This window comes from Mytilus edulis, chromosome 5, assembly GCF_963676685.1.
Source record: "Mytilus edulis chromosome 5, xbMytEdul2.2, whole genome shotgun sequence".
In the NCBI taxonomy this organism is placed as follows: Eukaryota; Metazoa; Mollusca; class Bivalvia; order Mytilida; family Mytilidae; genus Mytilus; species Mytilus edulis.
Window position 1 is genome coordinate 66637937 of NC_092348.1, and position 20939 is coordinate 66658875.

Below are 20939 nucleotides of genomic sequence, written 5' to 3' on the forward strand. Positions count from 1 at the left end.
TGATAACAACTGTAGGACAAAAATAAATAAGTATATATATTTCATATTTAAAATGTACACAACTTTGTATACCATAAGATTTATCATATCAGATGCAACATGGTCAATAGATTCATTGTGTTCATTTAAATTTGTAAATACACATCGATCAAAAAGATTATGTCTTTTCGTGTGTATATATATAATGATTTAAAGACCTTAGTTAGTATTAAGTATTTGAAATAAACCTAGTTTTTCAAAACACTTGAATGCAATTCATAATTTGTAAAACAGACAGGTTATTATATACACTTCGGTAAGTATAATTGTTAAAATGACATTTAACCTAATAAGTTATTAAATTTAAAGAATTTGTTAAGAACAGTAAAGATGCGAATATGAGTTTGAACAGTTATAGTATGTCAATTTATGTTATGAAAAAAAAACCATTGTTCATCAAAAAATGCTCCGTTACTTGTATCTACAATCAGATAAGAATTACATGAATAAGACGGTTTGTTTTTTTCAAATCTAAAACATATTGATATATATCTCTTTTGCCGAATGAAGTATTTTGAAGGAGGTTAAATATTGCATACGAGTATACATATATGATAATCAATAATGCATTTATATCATCTATATTTTTTTATTTATCTGAAAATTCAATTTTCACCATTTAGCAATTGTGTCGGGACTCAAAGTTGTCAGGTGCCATTTTGCAATTTATCAATGATCAAAACTCATGAACGACAAAAATAGAAATAAAAAATTTACTTTGACCTAGATTTTGTCTTCAGAAACAACATTTACAAATATGGAAAACAATTGATGATCGGTACACAAGTTCAAATTTATAACCAAAATTCCGGAACGAAAAAAAACGTAATTAGTTAAAATCGAGTTGGTTCCCTTTTTAATAACCTATAACAGCAAATAAACAAATTCAAAAAGCTTTTGTTGATCAGTTTAAAAAGTTGTTCACGGAAACAACATAGAGTGTAGCCATTTTCAAATCAATCAGGGACACCTTATCGCCAATATCAAACTTAGCCTCAATTTTGTCATCAGTAACACCACTTTGAAATTTGAAATGCATGCGTCGAACGGTTCATAAGTAAATACACGGGCGTTGTTGACAGCCTCTCATAGATCGCCCGCTAGCCCGTTGCACGTTTGTACAATTGTAAAAACAGGCTTTTCTTGGGTAACCCTATTTAAAGTTTACAACACATTTTAATACACTTTTAAAGTTTTTAACCCAATCAAGTATTAAATTCATAACTTCTACCTCTGACGTATATTGTTGAGTTTCCATAGGCAAACACATCATTACTATTTCCAACCCCATATTGGGCTTTGCAACGGATGAACGCATCATGGTATTTCACATCTACATCGAGAATTGTTAAATTGTATTCCCCCTTTGTAGAATCACATGACGCGTTATACTTTGAAAACGAGACAGAGCTTATGTTACAAGAACCATTTGTTGCATTGAAAAACAATCCAACACTGGGGGCACCACCATTGTTTGTTTCGTCATGAAAGGATGTACTTCTCCAGTCATTGCGTACTGATATTTTACACATAAATGTAAGCTGCTGGTGCAAATCAGCATATGCTGGTGTTAGTGGGTACATTACAGCTTGTTGAGCTCTGCTACCTACAATGAAAACATTTTTGATTAAAACTTTTTCATGTTGCGACGCTTAATTTCGCTTACTTTTTTTACACTAAAAGCGTTGATTTATGTTTTGTTTACAACGATTTTTCAATCAATGTTTACGTGATTAATAATTATTTCGTAGAAAGGGGTGATTCCAACTCAAGTCAAAACCCCACCATTCATATGCCACTGAAATGTATTATAAAAACTAATAAATTGTGTATGGTTCAGGCCACATACATCAAAGAGGCAGACATGTCTGTTAATTGCCAGATTTATAGTTTTATCTTATAAATACAGATATATGGTTGTAAAAATAAACTATCCAAAATAGTCCAAACAATAAGGTAGAAAGCAACTATGGGATGTATTGGTCATTCCAACTTTTCAAAAATAAATAAATACCGAAAAAACACACTCAAAGATTTTACAATAGTTTGGTACTGATAGACGAACGACTCCTTGTGGTTTCCACTAAAATTACGAACAGATTCTTTTATTCACAACTTTCAGCCAACACGACACACTATTTTGACATTTGAAAATCAGACTTTTGGACTGTTTCATTTATGGCATATTCATTTTAAACATAAATTGTTCAAAAACTACATTTGAACTTCTTTACATAAAAACTGTCCATTGCATTCAATCAAATTTGAAGTTGTTCATAACTAATGTAATAGTTAGTATAAAGGTATAGTCATAATTGACCACACAACATTATTTGGAAAAATATGCATACACGTTGAGATTAGTGTTTGATGTTTTCTCAAAACATTATAATAACGAGTTTGAATTTCCCTCTGGTATCTATCTTTCACCCATCTTTTATAGTTATCATTTTGGTTATATAAGTTCATGTATCAGCAAAGCATTTAAGCAATATGTCATACCACAATATGACAATATCATAACGTTGCATTCAATAATTAATACTAGTACATAACATAAATACCTTTCAATACAACAGAAAGGTGCATCAAAATGAGAAAACATCCTTGAAAACTGAGCATCCTCAAGACTCATTACACGTTACTGACACATTCGTTATTCTGCGTCCTCATTTGCAACCGTGAATTCCAATTCTTTATCCGGAAACGTTTACCTAAGTTCGACCTCATACATATACACTTTAAATTTCGTAAAATAGATTTTAAAACGAACATTGATTTTAAATAAATCAAAGCCAGTACACACCTATTTGACACAATTACTGTTTAATGTATAAAAGAAACTGAACATGTGTTACTTGTCTGGTTTTTCGTTCAAGACCCCGCTTTCCAGAATAACCCTTATCGAGTACAACACAGGAATAGGGTTTGAGAAACCGAAGTTATACAACATTTTAAAGCATAAAATCAAAGATGAGATTTAAGCGGCCACTTATATATTCTACTTATTGTTAATTATTGTTAACGACAATCACATCAGCTTGTCTTCGGTTGTGACATTACCAGAAGCGATTTATTTGCGTATTTTGACTTGCTTGGGCAACACAACGGGTTCCACATATAAATCAGGAACTGATTACTCTCCTGATACACCTCAATAATCGGTTTTGGGTGGCAATCTGGTTGCTCGGTCTTCAGTTTTCAATATAACGTTGTCGTTTTTTCATTATTTTGGGAAACGGTGTTTATCTCTTATTTCACATACGATTGTCGTTTAGATATATATAAGTCATCATAAACTAGGCTTACAACTAAAAATAATAAGCAAAAATCAGTCATTACCTATCTCATGCGTTCTGAGAAATATATAGTTTTAAAAAAAGTACACCAACACCATAGAGATGCTTTACAACGCCAATAAAGGTAAGCACAATCCAAAATCAACGAGAGTTCCAGATTTGCATACTACTCTACACTATTTGATGAATGAAATGAAAAATAATCGAGGGACGGAAACGATCTTTGTACGGAGTTTGCGAATAATTAAGAAAAAGTTAATGAGATTCAGAAATTGGGAATTGTTTGAGTCAATTGTCACCCATATTGATGCTGAACGTAAGGGTGAGACAAAAAAGATTTATGTTAGATGTTATCAGAAATCTGCAACGTATTTGTCACACGAAGACAATAAAAAAAGTTAGAATTATCAATTTTACGTGTAAACATATCCTAATAGTTTTGACCTGAGGGACACACATATTTGAAGATTTAATAACCCTTCTATTGAACAAATCGCTATATAGAGTTTAGCTTCGACTTAAGTGTGCGTTGATCATCGAGGCATTTAGCAATGATTTCAAATACTAGTACACATTGATTAGAGTGTAATTGTATCTATCGTACACAATACGTCATATTCTTGCTACCTGTTCTTTGTGATCAGATAATATTTTTAATTATACTACATTTACATAATTGTTTAAAATTGGTCTATATTTAAATGTTCTCACGCCTAAATACTACTATGTATATAACCTCACTATAAACAGAAGTTCAGTACTAGTGTTCCAATTTTAGATTTCTGCTATTAAGGGAGATTGACAATGCAAGTTTTTTAACATAAAACTTAAAAAGATTAAATACATATCTTTGATTAATCATTTTTTACAACAAATGTAACATTAAACGAGTCTATTGTGTTTTTAAACAGACATTTCGTTTTTAGACATTAATACAAAATCATGCCAAGCTTGTAATGACACTCATCATAGATACCAAGATAGAAATTTTTATTTGCGCCATACGCGCGTTTCGTCTACAAAAGACTTATCAGTGATGCTCGAATCGAACAATGTTAAAAAGGCCAAATAATATATGACTAACTATTCCTGAAGTAGAAAATCCTCAGTATTTAAAAAAATCTAAGTTTTGTTGACAGTTAATTTATAATTATGAATATATCAATGATAACTCAAGTCCAAACAGAAGTGCTGACTACTATGCTGATGATACCCTATGGGGTGTACCGATTTAGAATTAGTATAATTACTAGAAACAGGATAAATACTAATAATATTGTTCGGATTATTTCAGGATTTTCCCCTTAGAAGAAATCATTGATGCGTCAATTCCTTTTGTACATTAAGCTGTAACAGAAGTCAAACAACTCATATGTACATTTCGTGAAAGATATGAAATGGAATCATGAATTATTCCAGTTTCTGCATATTAATTTGTTTAACTTTGAAATCATTACACGGTGAGTGTTTCAATTGTTTCTATGTATATAAGGCTGCATTGATTAATTTACATTCTCATATTTAATTCATGACAATGTAAAACATTTAATCCAAAATATATAAAAGTCTAAAATAAACAATTTACAGGGCCTGGTGCTTCGAATTGAGAGTATTTTAGTCTTGACACCATCTAATTAACTATCGAGTTGACCTACGAAGACCTTTAATGGTCTTATAAGAGATATAAACATTAATTTAGATATAAATAGATAATGAACTGGTGCAATTGGATTTTTTAAGGTCAGTTTAATTTCATATTATAGATTTAAAAATATATATCATCTTTCTTACCTGTATTAGAATGATTAACCTTTGTTTCACTTTCAATGTTGACAATATTTTCCTTTAAATAACCGCACATGCACAATTCATGCATTATCAATCTCTAGCTAAGGTGTTAAATTGCAGTGCACATGAACACGGGTTCAATGAGGTCGAATCACTTTCAAGTGAATAGTTCATCAGCAATGTGTCTCAGCCTATTTTGACAAATTGAACAAAACTGTTTGCTAAAAGTTGATGAGTATTTCACTTTTTCACTTTCATTAATGATTAAACATCATAAAAGTCATATTTTAGATTTTTTATATATCTCGTAGCTACTGCCCATTTAATGTACAACGGCTGTTGCTAAACAGTTTGATTTTTGTTTAATTTATAATAAAAAAGAATGTGTTTTCATCTCCGAAAATTTAAGCTGCATAACTTAGAAAAATGTAGAAAAGAACCATTTAACAGGTTATTTATTTTTTAAGCGAATTTTCTAATTACTACGGACATTCCTTTTGGTAAATGCGTTCATTATATAAACGAAAGCTAACAACTACAAGACATAATGCATGCGAATCTCACATATTAACTACTCAACAACACTGAGTGACCCCAAACTGTAATGGAAATTTCTCCAAACTCCGAAGTTTTTGAAAAAAAATGAATATCCTGTAAGTAAGTGGGTGTAACTCTTGTTCCAGTTTATATTTAATGAAAGCTAACAACTGCAAGACATAATGCATGCGAATCTAACATATTAACCACTCAACAACACTGAGTGACCCCAAACTGTAATGGAAATTTCTCCAAACTCCGAAGTTTTTGAAAAAAAAATGAATATCCTGTAAGTAAGTGGGTGTAACTCTCGTTCCAGTTTATATTTAATGAAAGATCTTGTAAGATAAAAATATGCATGTAATAAAAAATATTGTGCAACTATCGAGTATAAAGCAAATAGCCATAACTACTGCGGATTTATGAGGAAAACAGCAATTGAAGCGTTATTTCTTCGATTTTTGCGTGTTTTATTTCTGAGCATGTACTGATTTGTATCATAGATAAATAACCAATATTATTTTATTTTTCTAATACTCAAATAACGAATTGCATAACATTTTTTAAGAATGTAAAGACAAAGGTTTGTATCGTGTAGTAAGCTCTTTATCGCATTTTGATGGATAAAAATATCGATCTCCATATTAAATTAAAAACGGAACAGGTCCGTATGTCAGCCGTTTATAGTTCCTACATAATGACAAAGTTTAAATGACAAAATTTGAACAGATAGAATTGGTCTATCTGTCAATAAATGGGACGCTGCAGCTAAAACTGTGTACAGTAAAGTAAAGGATAACAAATTCTAACAAAACGGACAGATTTATCTGACAAAGATACCAACTTAAAACAAATACTAACAATAGAACACAATATGCTTTGTGTTGTGCCTTTATAGTTATGACACACTAATATTATCGATAGCAGTGTTGATGTGATTTTGACTTAATCATAGTTTATATATTCTAGATTGGAGAACCTTGTGTCTTTTTTGTATTTATCGGGATAAAATTATTAAAGAATGATGTATTTCATTGTGAATTTATACTACATACATTTATGTTTCAACTTTAATGAAGATGTAATAATTTGTATTATCACATATAAGTAAAGAAAAATTTCTGTTTTGCATATGTAATAACCTCAAAATTGTCCTTCCCATACTGTTACCCGGGGCAAAAATAGGTTATTGGTTTATGTGCTCCGATTCCAAATGACGTGACGTCATTCGGTACTTAACGACAATGGCGAACAATGTCGTGTTTGTAATGAAAGTTATAAGAATTCTGCAATAATGACCACTAGTACCAATGTCCGACTAATTATTATCGAATTAGGTTCAGTCATGCCAATTTATCGCTTTTGTTGAGTATAATCTTAAAAAATAAAAGGAAATGTTACAACACATGTGTATGCAGCAAGTGTAATAAAAAAAATATTTGAAAATGTGATCAATCTTTTTAGGTTTTATCTGTTCCAGTTAATCTAATCGTTATGATAGAACTTTCTTCTATTTTCTTTAAAACGAAAATATGTGATCAATAGACTATAACAGGTCTTTTCCTTATTGGCCCTGGATTAATCCGTCGACCCATATCGGCCCTCGGCTAAAGCCTTGGGATGATATCAGGGCCAGTATGGACAAGGGCATATTATAATCTATACTTATTTATAGCGTGAAATGTATTCTATATAAGCATGAAAATATTGTTGTAAACTATATGTATTTTTTGTTTACAGGTTTAATATTAATTAAAGGATATGGCTCGTCTAAAGTAAATTCCCAATTCGTATTGGCTTGTTATATTTCCCCCTTTAGCAGTGGTGCCACATGGATTACTGATAATGCTTACTTTCCGACTATAACATGTACCAGTGGCGGATTTTGTGACACAGTTTCTAGTGACAACTACAGGTTTTTCGGGAATGCATCTGGAATATTTATGGTAATTGACCCGTTACTACATAAAGATAATCAGATGAAATGGACGTGTTATTTTGCTTCTACTCGCACATCTTATACAATTCAAATTAGTGAGTTTGCATATTTATAAATGTATTGTTTGATTTATATATTAAGCCTGCTGTATTCTATACCGACAAGTATAGTTAGATTGTTAACATGCGTGTTCACACGGTAACAGTGATAAAGAATCGAATGATGCATGATTTGTCTACTTGAAAACAGATCTTTAGATGGCAACACACAGTTAAGAAACAACTTAAAATTGATAATCAGCATCCTATTTTCCTTTGCTTTCTAACAAAGAAGTCTTAATGTTTGTGTTATGTGTGTGCAAACTTATACAGTACAACATCTTTTATTTATAGTAAAACATCTTCCATAGATTCGATTTTCAATTATAGTTGACAACTTTCATGACAGCAATTACACACATTGTTAAACACTCCTTCATATCCAGGTTGCTCCATCATGCTGTCAACATAAAATTAATTATGTTATTATTATAATACTTAATCTTAAAGTATCTTGATATCTGTGTATATTCTACTTCAGAATCAGAATTACACTATGCAACATCTGGTCAGGCAAAAAAAGGTAAAACAGTTCGAAATTTAGTTGAATGAACCATACTGAATAAAATGAATTTTTCAATGGCAGAAACACTTTTTACTTTTGCAATTGTATCTTTAAGTTTAATAAATGTTACGACGACGGATACCAAGTGATGGTAAATACTGACATGACCTTTAGATTCAGATAAACAAAACATGCATCAAGGCTACTAAATACATAATTGAAAACAGAGGCTACTAAATACCTATTTAAAGTAACAAGTACAAAGATAGAATAATAGAATAATGCTTAAAGTGATTTTTAAAGATAAGATGGGATATCACTGATAAAAAGCATGATCTTATTTTTGTTATTTTTTAGTATTGAATGGCGGTCAAATAGCTGGCATCGTAACTGGTTGCATTTGCTCCGCTGTATTAATGATAGTAGCTGTCGTTTGGTTTTGTGCATTCAGAAAAAAGTCGAAAAGAGTAAGACATCCAGCTTACTTTACACAGACCAGTTTAAGAGAATCACAGAATTATATTTAAATTTACATTTGCATAAAAATGCAAACAAGTCGATATAATATGTGGCACATGCACATGATACATCTTTCAGAGATTATGGGAACTTTATTGTTCTTGCTTCGTTTTGCATTGACATTTGTTTTTATATATATAAATACCTCAGTATAATTGATATGGAAGGTGACTGATTTGATTTTGTCAAACACAATTAATTAAAAGAAAATATTGGCTCAAAATATGTAATGGGAGGTGGATAGTCAATTGTCGTTACCAGTTGTTTTGTACACACAGTCAGTAAAGTATCATACACGTGTCAGTTTACAATGCATATGGCACCCAATGATTATCCTGTTTGTTCTCACTTAATTTATCCGCTTGACCAAATCGAGGCAGATGTATTTCATTATTTATTTATTTCCCTTTGGTGTGCATGTTTCAGGGTTATTTAGAAGCAGCAATTTTTTTTTAATAATTTACACATACACGTCACTTCTTATATCATATATAACATATTTGAAATGTACCCGAAAACTTGTATGGAAAAGGTATATTTTGTGAAATTATAACATACATAGGACTTTGTGGAAAAACTCTAAAATTTCGTGACTCAAAAGATCTTAAGATTTGTACGTACACGATTTTTTAAATTGTTTTTATTATAAGTCAGCAAAGCTTGGTATTTTTAGATTTCAGTTTCACAAGCATTTAAAGCATTTATCTTGATAAATACTGAACATAAAACATCGTGTATTTTCATGTTTATTTTTAAATAAGACAATTTAACTAATAATTTCTTTAAAATGTTAAATTGTCATTAAGAAAAAACTTGTTCGGCTTTTTGTTTTATTATTGATTTTATCGACTCTATAATAAGAAGCGGTCATTTAATTTTTACTTTATGTCCTACTGAGTCTCAGTGCATAATCACACAAGGAGTGTATGTCTGCTACATAGTTGAGTTAATGACCTATCACTAGGGTATTTTCAAAATGTAATAGGAAGTTTTGCAATATTCCATTTTGTTTGTTACTTTGTTTTTAGTTGCTGAAAATTCAGTGACTTTGAAAAGAAATATTCGAGTAAGGTATGTGATCATCTGTAGCTGTTGTGAATCTGTATGTTTACGTCGTTCAAATCATATACATACTTAAATGTTCGTGGCTTTTGAACCTGTATTAAAAAGACAACCTGTATTAAGAGACCACTTTTTTGCTCTCTCTTGAGTGGTCTCTTAAAACAGGGTTGACTGTACATCATCAATCAACGTTGCAAAAACTGTGTGGCGGTCTCAAGAAGATTTTTTTGGAGTCCACATACAAAAATTTTGTGAAGTAGCACCGTTGAAATAAGGAAATTTTCAAATCATTGAGAGCATGATTTGACTTTTTTTGCTAGTTTCTCTGTCTTATATTTGACTACCTGTAAAGTTCTTACACAGTTAGTACCCTACACCCCATTCAAAATATGTAAAATTACCAAATTTCAATAAAACGTTTATGCAGGATGAAAAAAAAGCCGTTGCTTTCAGGTTCCACTTTGTGGTCAAACTTTCCTAAAAATCGTCAGATTCGAACTTACATCGGAGATTCATTCGTTATTGACATTCATATTCCGTAGATATGGATATTTAAAACCCTTCAGTACTTGAATACTTCAGGGTGTGAAAATACCCACGGATATGTACGCTGAACTATGTGGTTGGTCTTTAGGATTTTTTTTTTCTTCACCAATATTAGTTTGTTGTAACTTGTACTCGTGTATATTTGTGTATTGTAAAATGTGTTTTATTAGTCTCTGATACATGATTTTTTTTTATTAATTGCTTCTCGCGTTAAACTAGCTGTCAGTAACAGCAAGTACTCTGAAATCATACTTTCTTATTAATTCGACCTGTTATACTATTTGTACTGCTTTTTTGTTATTAAATGTTAACTCATATCTGGTCTTTATACCAGCTCTGATAAGTGTCTGGAATTACTATAAACTTTCACTTTTTCGTACTGTGAACATCAAACTTTTGTTCTTCCTCCTTTATACCGTTTATGCATCACGCTTCCGGATCCTGTACATAAAAACACGAAGTTTTATGGAACACCAATTTTAAAGTTTTATTGTTGATATTCACCACACATGCACAAAGTTTAAGAATAGTTTTATTGATTTACAAGAAATTTCTTGGTGTTTCTACATGGAAGGTTATACAGACAGAAGAAGTATACTGAACAACCGTTATCCAATTTTACTGATGTGAAGTTAAAGGATATAAGCAGATGTGGCATGAGTTTCAATGAGACAACTCTTCATCCAAGTAACAATTTGGAAAAGTTAACCTTTATATGTCAAACTACGGTTTTCAACACGGAACATTTGCTCCCAACGAACAGCAAGCAATAAAGGCTCCAAATATGACTTGTGTAAAATAATTCAAACAGGAAAAATAACTATATAAAAAACGAAAAATGAGAAAGACTTATGAACCACATCAACAAACGACAACCACTGAACATCAGGATCCCGATTTTTTTTTAATAAGCATGGATTCCTTCAAAGCCTAATCCTCACTACAGAATCGTTTGTAGGTCGGTTCAACTCATTGGTTTAGAAAGGATACATAATTTGGTTTTGGGAAAATATACAGTAAATGCAGAAACAAGGAATACATCTACAAAATAAACCTTTGTCATTTTCTTTAATAAATGTACGTTTAGAAACCTAGTAGTTACAATTTGGGTACTTTCGAGGGTTTTATGAGACATTTCAGTAATAGCTGACTTGGATATCATTAAAATTATTTGTCTTAACAATATGTTTGTTTGTTTACATTTCATGTGCATATGTAGTTATGATATGAAAAATAAAACTTACTTATACTCTACAATGATTGGCATATTGATTATTTCTTGAAGATATTTATACAGACAACAGTACTATACCAGTTTGTCAAGGTCATAAATAGATTGAGAGAAAACAAATCCGGGTTCCAAACTAAAACCGAGCGAAACACACAAACTTTAAGAGTAAAGTATCGAGCAACAGGAACACTGAAGTGAACAACAGAAACACCAATTACATACTAGTACATAGAGACAAACTATTTGATAGCAACTGTCATATTGCTGACTTGGTGCAGGACATTTTAAGAACATTATGGTGGATTGAACCAGGTTTAATTGCTTGCCAAACCTGCTGCACTCTGACAATGTTAAAAAAATCGCTGAAATGACAACACCAAGTGACAGAAACACAGTTCAAATAAATTCATCATAGATACTAGGATTGAAATTTACGCAAGATGCGCGTTTCGTCTACAAACGACTCATCAGTGACGCTCGAATAAACAAAAGGTTATAAGGCCAAATAAATTACGAAGTTAAAGAGCATTGAGGACCAGAAATTCCTAAACGTTTTGCCAAATACAGCTAAAGTAATCTATTCCTCAGGTAGAAAAGCCTTCGTATTTCAAAAATTCAAAGTTTTCTTAACAGTTCATTTATAATTATTATAATATCAATGATAACGCAGGTCAACACAGAAGTGCTGACTACTGGGCGAGTGATACCCTCGGGTAATTTAAACTCCATCAGCAGTGGCATCGACCCAGTGGTTGCAAATAAACTCATCATAGCTACCAGGATTCAAATTTTGTATTTACGCTAGACGCGTGTTTCGTCTACAAAAGACTCATCAGTGACGATCGAATCAAAAAATGATAAAAAGGACGAAAAAAGTACCAAGTGAAAGAGCATTGAGGACCAAAAATTCCAAAAATGTTTGCCAAATACAGCTAAGGTAATCTATTCCTCAGGTAGTAAAAATGTACCTCTGATGTAATAACAAGTAATAAGTTGGACCAGGCTGCCATGCGAATTTCATCTGGACACTATGTATACTTGTTCAGCAAAACGGACGCAACACTAAACTCTGGAACATACCATTTAACGTTTTTTAAACGTACATGAGTAATAAAGGATAGATGTTTCTGAATCAGGACAGGTGCATACAATGCACTGGGGTAAAAAAAGGATGTATGGGATCAAAATCCGCACCCTATACCGGTAGCCAATGTGGAATACACAAACACAAAGAGAAACGCACAATGTTCTTAAAAGACATCCGAGTTCGATGTTTTACTAGCTAACAGTAAAAACAAACATAGGACTATAAGCAGTTACGGACATGCCAGTTCAAGACCTCAATCTAACTGATTGAAAAAGTATGTCCTCATCAAATGACAATAAACGACAATCAATCCGGTAGAGGTTTTAGTACCATACCATCATAAAATATGCGAAAAATATCAACTGTATCATGCCAACAACTAGTTGGATATTAAAATTTTATTTCCGATGCAAAAACCTTATGTCTGAATCAATAATAATTCAAATAAGGCCATCTTTATCATGTTTTATATAATTTACTAGAGTATTATTCGTAACCATCACTACAAACCATTAAAGTCTGTAATGGCCTATATCTGTACTCGACTGTACTGATTTTTACTCGACCAGTCTGAATTGGTCTGACTTTTACTTGACATTACTCGACCCCAGTCTGAACCATACTTGACTGTACTGAATCGTACTTGACCCTTAACTTAGCCGTTGAAAATAGTCTGAACTATTACTCAACCAGTTTGAAACAGTCTTAACCCATTCTCGACATGTACTCGACCTATTTTTCCAGTCTAAACCATACTTAACCAAAGGTCTGAACAATACTCGACCAGTCTGACCATACTAGACCAAAAACCTGTACTTTTTTAGCTGTTAAAATAAAATTCTTTTTAACTGACATATATAACAACAGCCAACAAAATTTATAAAAAAATTTAACCTTATAAAAGAAATGTATCTCTGATTATATTTAGGATAAAAAAAAATATATTATATATAACTTTTATCAACAAAAAAATAGATAAATAAAATTGTTTTTCTGATTAGTGGTGAAATATAAAGTATAACCTCTGCTTGGGGGCAAACTCTTAAATAAGATCACACCTGGTCAGAGGTATTAAATTCTAAATAACATTGATTCAAAATTGCAACATCCTGTTTAAATTAAATAACAAGGCCTTTCGAATATACATGTATGTACTAGATAAGTAATACACGAATTTAGGGCTTTCTTTTTACCTGTAAAACACACATGTACTGAGGTTATTAGAACATATTAAAGTGCTTTATGTATGCCATGTTAATTTGACAAAAAAATACTTAAATAAATTAAATTTTTTTTTTACTGTTACTTTAGAATACATTTCCTTTTTTAAAACGGTTATCAAGGATTGCTATGGAAATTCTATTATCATGATTATATTAAATTCTTGGTTTAATAAAACAAAACAATTAAGCTCTCATTTTTTTTAAATTTATTAAGTTGTTTTATATACTATTTCATATATATCTTAATAAAAAAACATTCACTGCATTATTACCTGAACTCAACTGACACCATAAATCTATACTAGGCTTACGTTAATGGTGAAAATAGTCCAGTTACCATAAAATACATCCGAAATATTCATAAAATTTTGAATAATATTGAAAATATTAGTCACAATTCATTTTTTTAGATTATTTGATCAGCTTGTTTTATTTATATTTTAAAAGTTGATATATATTATTATGTAAGTGTTGATTAATATTGAGTTGAAGTTATATATGATTGATTATTGTGAAATTTTAATTTCAATACTGTATTGAATACATTTTTAATTTCAAGTTGTTGTTCAAATTTAATTTTTATTAAAAAAAATCCTAAATTGATAAAATTCAGTTGATAGATACAAAGAATAGGTTTAGGTTGGTTAAGACTTGGTCGAGTATGGTTCAGACTAGGTCAAGTATGGTTCAGACTAGGTCGAGTATGGTTCAGACTAGGTCGAGTACGGTTCAGACTAGGTCGAGTACGGTTCAGACTCGTATAAAATGGTTAAGTACTGGTCAAGTACACATTCAGACTGTTAAGCATGGTTCAGACTACAGTCGAGTACTATCAAGTAAATCTCAGACGAATTCAGACTGGTCAAGTAAAAATCAGTACAGTCGAGTACAGATATAGGCCATTTCAGACTTTTAATGGTTTGTAGTGCATCTCACTTGTAAATAAGTCTGTTCAAAGGTTTGGTTCGCTTTTCGGGTGTGCCTTATGATGTGTCTTAGTTGACATATAGATTCTTATTTTGGTTATTAACCATGGGTTATTGTCATAAATGACGTCTTCCCCACATCCGATAAGGAGTATGAGGGGTAAATGAATCAATTTGCAAACAGCACCATCTTATAGGATGTTTTCTGTTGATATTATTTTTAAATCACATATATCGGGATTCAAATTATTTCTATAGTTGCTGTAAATTGCCAGGGGAAAATGACATCTATCAGATTTTAAATTCTTTCTTAGTAGCTGTTAATTGCCGTGACTGGTTATTGAGAAAACAGAAAGATTGAAGTTTTCATGTCTTCGCAAATTGTTCCAACTAAATAATTCTCTTTGATAAATGTACCATTAAGAACATCCATAAAACTTAGAACTTATATCTTACTAACATTTTCAGTAAATCATGTACAACAAATAAAAATTGTTATGCTGTATGATTAAAACAAAACAGAACTCTAAGGCAAATTCAAAAGGAGTTGTTCATGAAAACTGACAAAAAACTGTCAATCAACGGAATAAATGAAAAACAATTATACATACACTTAATTTATACTCTTTGACGTTTTATTTTGTCAACTTTGCATGGGATACATCTAGGAACTTTGTTTGACAGAATTTTTTTAGGATTATTGTATCTTTTTATGTCGTGGGGTAATGTATTTTTTTAAAAACCTAGTATATATATATTGTATAGGATAGCTGTATTCTGTTTTGTTCGTCTATCATAATAGTTATTCACTGCAAATTGTTTATTATTTTGGACTTGCAAATATTTGAATTTAGGAAGTATTTGTTTATTTCCTATCTTTAAAATTGAGAATGAAAATGGGGAATGTGTCAAAGAGACATAAACCCGACCATAGAAGAGACAACAACAGAAGGTCACCAATAGGTCTTCAATGCAGCGAGAAATTCCCGCACCCGGAGGCGTCCTTCAGCTGGCCCATAAATAAATATATATATACTAGTTCAGTAATAATGAACGCCATACTAAACTCCAAATTATTCACAAGAAACTAAAATTAAAAATAATAAAAGATTAACAATGGCCAGAGGCTCCTGATTTGGGACAGGCGCAAAAATGCGGAGGGGTTAATTTGAGGGAAGAACTTTATTAGCTTTTGTATTTTCCTTGGGTAAATTGTATTTAGACGTGGAGCTTTTTGTTCTGTTTTATGGGTATTTGTTTCCTGCTGAGGCTATATTTAGGCTGTAGAGTTATCTCCTTTCACCTGGTGGAATTATATTTTTCACCTATTATACGTCCCGAAATCCTTTATCTCACGCAAAAATCTAATTTAACAAGTGCCGATGTATGTAGGGCAACGGTCCGTAATATGCAACGTTAGGGTGTATGTCAAAATAAAGGATCCCTAAAACGAGTATAACGTATGATTCGTCAAGCGTACGTACCATTTGTCAAATTACAAGAAAGCTTTAATACGATACATAAACGTATCAGTAAATTTCATATGGGATGAGAGTTTAAGTAAGAATATATTTTTTTGCTGCAAAATAGCATTTTATTTTTTGAAAGACACAGTCTTTACATTGTTAAACTTCCCCTTTATATCAAACACCATTTACCATACATCATTACATCATACACGTTACACCTTTGCACATTACACTATGTGCCACTAGAGAATTCTCGATATCTGACTTTACTTAGTACTATATTTGAGATTGAGTTGTCTCCCTTTTTCCAAAAAAAAACTCATATCAAAATGCATTCAGCTATAATTTCGCCATTATCTTCATATTTTTCTTAATCTAATCAGGATATTTGAATTAAGACAACATTGTTGTACATAGGAAAAACGTTTATTTTCAGTTAGGGAATCATGAATATATTGGACTGTTACCACAATTAAAACAATCTTAATTGATACTGTACGTGTATGTCTTTTTGTTTATAAGAAACAAACCGATCAAAAACCAGATACAGCCCAATGCCATTGATGGATAGTTTTATGCTTTATGGTCTAGTGTGTTCTTTTTGGAATGTTTTCGTCTTTCATTTTTTTCATACTTCGTCATCCCGGGCTTTAATATCTCAGATTGTTAATCTATGTCTTAGCTTAGACTATTTTTTACGAGATATTTAGTGTGAATTGTTGCAACTGTCTTTTTAAATTGATTTTTAACCGACTGCTGTTGCATCACTTTCTAAACTTAGGAGAGCATTTTGAGTACGTAAACATGTTTGTCCACCGCCATAATTTATGCTCGGTCATATGCTACTCAGTGCTTGACTTTGTTGCTGTTTATAATATTTGTGTTTGGTTCGCACATGTTTGCTTTCTCGTTTTAATTCCCTTGCCTTTCCCTTTCCAAAATAGAGATTTTGTCAGTGCATAATTATTCGATCTTTAAGCGTGCATGCACGTCTTCAACTTGAAAAAGCAGTTTCGATTTTTTAGTATTTATAGTGATTCTGGTAGTTTAAAATTATTGACCATTAAACCTTCAGAAAAATAATCGTAATTAATGGAAGCAAAGGAAGGTATAAAAAGCTGATATCCAGTTAAGGATTCAATAACTGGAGACACTGCTATACATCTGTTGTACTTTGTTTAAAATGCCAAGGGTTAATTATTAAGTCAAAGCACATTATCATTAAACTATTATAATTGAAATAAAAAACCTCAAAATACAAATATCATCTCACTTTGTTGACCGTCAATCCACGATTTTCAAACCAAAATAGGTTGTATCTCTAATTTAAAGTTGTGTTTGACGTACAGTTATCATAACTAGTATTTTGAAGGGTTTTTTTTCTCCGAAAAAAAAAACCTTCAGATATACCTTATAGTCAAGTAAGAATCAACATATGTGTGAAATTATAAAAAATCAAAAGATAATGTTTATGGTTGATACAAAACTTCACGCCAACATATAAATGTGTCGTATAATTTGTATCAAGATAGTTCTTGTTTGTTTATTGTCGTCAGTACATAATTAAGGCTATTTGAAATTGGGCCCTTGGTCTGGACTAAAGCTAAAAAATGAAGGCCATACGATAACCAATAGTTGCTTAAAATCAACAGCATTTCCCCTGATAGTTAGCTATCTGATTGTTAATACTGTTAGATATCGACGATTCATCTTTCGTGGTTGAACAAAGGATTTTATTAAGAGTTTTATTTTTTTGGCTTCATATATGTACTTCATCAAATTGTCTGTACGAAATAAAATGCCCCTCTGCACCAAATATTTAAACACATAAAAAGATGGTTCGTTCCTTCTATGATGTTAACATTAGAAAGAAAAATAACGGAACATCTGAGTTGCTATCTCCTTGCCATATTCTACCAAACATCTCTTTAAACGAGTATCCACAGTAAGGTTGAACATATAAATAACGAAGTTATTTTTTGGGAAGAATTTCTTGCAAATACGTTTACGAAATATAGAATGAAACAAGTGTGGACACAGACTAGCTTGGACAGTATCCAGCATATAAGAGAATTACTCGGTCAAACTCATAAGACCAAAACAAATTCGAACTTGATCTGGATTTTATCATGGACATTTGCCAGCCAGACGATACCACCAGATAGACCTACAGAAAGACAGATATACAGACAGATAAGACCACCAGACCGACAAGACCATCAGACAGACAGACCGACAGGCAAGATCCCCAAACAGTCACACAAACAAGACCACAAGACAGGCACACAAAAAAGACCACCAGACAGACACACAAACAAGACTACCAAACAGGCACAGACAGACAAGACAATCAGACAGACAGCAAGCCAGACAAGACAAGACAACCAGACAGACAGACAGACAGCCAGACCAGACCACTAGATAGACAGAAAAGACCACCATACAGACAGACAGACAGACAAGACCACCAGACAGACAGACATACCAGATAACAGATAGACAGACAAGAACAACAGATAAACAGACAGACAGACAAGAACAACAGACAGACAGACAGACATACAAGACAACTAGACTAGACTAGCAAACAGACAGACAGACAAGACCAACACACAGATATACAGAGAAGACCACCAGACAAACAAGACAAACAAGACCACCAGACAGACAAAAAAGACTACAAGACAGACAGACAAACAAATATAATAAAGTCTCCTACAGCTCCACTTCACAGGTCAGGGACTTATATATCTAGTTAACACTAGATGATTAACGATATATATCAATCAACAAAATGTTTTATAGCTAATTAGGCACAAGTCCCATACAAATAAATTTAGTTTAATTACCAATTAAACTTAACCAAACTTAAACTAAATCAGCATATCATTGCGTCTTGGCTTTAAAAGCCATATATGAATATGTAACATAACGTTGCTATGAAATAAAGAGAAGAGCAAATATATTTGCGGGTTTCTACAATGTACATGATATACTGTTGAGACCGGATATCTACAGATAAGCCTTTTTCAAATGATTTTTATAGTTCGTTCTTATGTTGTACCATAAAACCACTGTTCCAGGTTAGGGGAAGGTTGGGATTCCGCCCCATTACGTACATATGTGCCTGCCCCAAGTCTAGAGCCTGTAATTCAGTGGTTGTCGTTTGGTGCCGTGTAACATATTTGTTTCTCGTTCATTTTTTTTTTTTTTTTGTACATTAATTAGGACGTTACTTTTTCGTTTGAATTGTAAAACGTTTTACATTTGTCATTTCGGGGCCTTCTATAGCTGACTATACGGTATGGGCTTTGCTCATTGATGAAGGCTCTACTGTGGCCATTTTTATTAATTTCTGTGTAATTTGGTCTCCTGTGAAGAGTTGTCTCATTGGCAATCACACCTCATCTTTTTTTTTAAATTATTTTAAACGAGAAACATTTATAAAACATACCAACAAACGACAAGCACTGTTCCTGACTTAAATTCATGACTTAGGACAGGTGCATATAACATTGTATAATATATGCTGCGGGTTTGAACGTTTTAACAGGCGCCAACCTTCACCCTAAAACTGATACAGCAGTATAACATTACAATTGAAAAGACGCACTATAAAATATTAATTGAAAATGGATCCACTCTTAGACTATAAAAACATGAATGTAATATGAAATCGTGTACCAGTGTTTGAATGAAATTTCTGCAAATTTACTTTGCATATGTTGTAATGGCTCTTCCTCTTTCCGCATGAAAGAGAATAAACTTTCGGAAAGCAAAAAAAAATAATAATTTTGCAACAATCAGCTACATTTTCTTTTATCTGTTTTGACTCCTTATAATTATTAAATCTTGATTTATTTCCTTGCAAAAACTTCTAAGCTTGTTCGATTTCATGTAGTATATGCTGCAACGCATTTTAAAAGATTGGAATTGCAATTGATGACAGGGGACTCTACAAAGATCCTTTAGTAATCTGAATAAATGTTCATCGGTTGACAAATGCCATTGCACATTAACGGAACAACTGTAAAAATACAAATTTCGTCTTCACCGAAAACTTAAATAATCAATTTGGAAAAAAATGTATAACAGATGTCAGCTTAAATTAAAAGATACTAATAAATTTCATTTTATCCATAAAAATCGTATTTTTTAGCTTACTGTCAAAAAATATATATATATCTGTAAAATCAATCACCGACTTACCATCTTACGTATGCAGTCAGTGATTAAGTTCGTAATACATAAGTTTTCACCTTTTTAACGGTCTAAAAATGATTTTGGGAAAAGAAAGACAAATCCAAATTAATAATTTTCACTTTCATACGTACAATGTATGTTACAATGACGCTTGAAAGGTATAAATAACATAAAGTTGACGCTTCATACGTACAAATACCATTGTTAAGTTACATTTAATGTATAAAGTAGATACTTATGTCGCTTGTGTTGTTTTCTCTATTACAACATACACGTTACACCTTTGCACCATACACCTTACACATTCTATCTTCACCATCTGAAATTACCCCTAATGGATTTAATTTCAAAGAAAGTGTGCGACTACAAAATTATCTATCTATTTAAATAAATGATTCTTGATCACAATATTGTAAATAAGTAGGATAAAATTAAAATCAGTTCTTATCAATATTTTGCATAGTTTTA

At 31.8% G+C, this 20939-nt stretch overlaps 2 protein-coding genes across 3 annotated transcripts in view; one reads left to right on the top strand and one right to left on the bottom strand.

The window, feature by feature from the left end:
• LOC139524265 (nephrin-like) overlaps window positions 1-2789 on the bottom strand; it is a 34825-nt gene extending 32036 nt beyond the window's left edge. Inside the window, exons 1-2 of the mRNA XM_071318996.1 lie at window positions 2604-2789; window positions 1271-1645 (exon numbers count right to left, since the gene is read on the bottom strand). Of these exons, the coding sequence (XP_071175097.1) occupies window positions 1271-1645; window positions 2604-2661 (433 nt within the window). The 5' untranslated portion in view covers window positions 2662-2789. The remainder of the gene's footprint in view (window positions 1-1270; window positions 1646-2603) is intronic.
• On the top strand, window positions 187-11589 carry LOC139524266 (uncharacterized). 2 transcript variants are annotated; one of them, XM_071318998.1, is made up of 5 exons: window positions 187-295; window positions 4633-4798; window positions 7404-7697; window positions 8182-8223; window positions 8563-11589. In XM_071318998.1, exons 2-5 carry the CDS (start codon window positions 4744-4746, stop codon window positions 8730-8732), a joined length of 561 nt encoding a protein of 186 aa, XP_071175099.1. In that variant the 5' UTR covers window positions 187-295; window positions 4633-4743; the 3' UTR covers window positions 8733-11589. The 2 variants fall into 2 exon arrangements, with proteins under 2 accessions (XP_071175099.1, XP_071175100.1); XM_071318999.1 differs by having other exon boundaries at window positions 205-295; window positions 7404-7609.
• The last annotated feature ends 9350 nt before the right edge of the window (window positions 11590-20939 follow it).

Bases quoted from the DNA above. Each gene is read 5' to 3' on its own strand.
- LOC139524266 (XM_071318998.1), top strand. From the start codon at position 4,744: ATGAATTATTCCAGTTTCTGCATATTAATTTGTTTAACTTTGAAATCA. The intron at 7,698-8,181 runs GTGAGTTTGCAT...ATTCTACTTCAG, and splicing joins ATCTTATACAATTCAAATTA to AATCAGAATTACACTATGCA. The intron at 8,224-8,562 runs GTAAAACAGTTC...GTTATTTTTTAG, and splicing joins ATCTGGTCAGGCAAAAAAAG to TATTGAATGGCGGTCAAATA.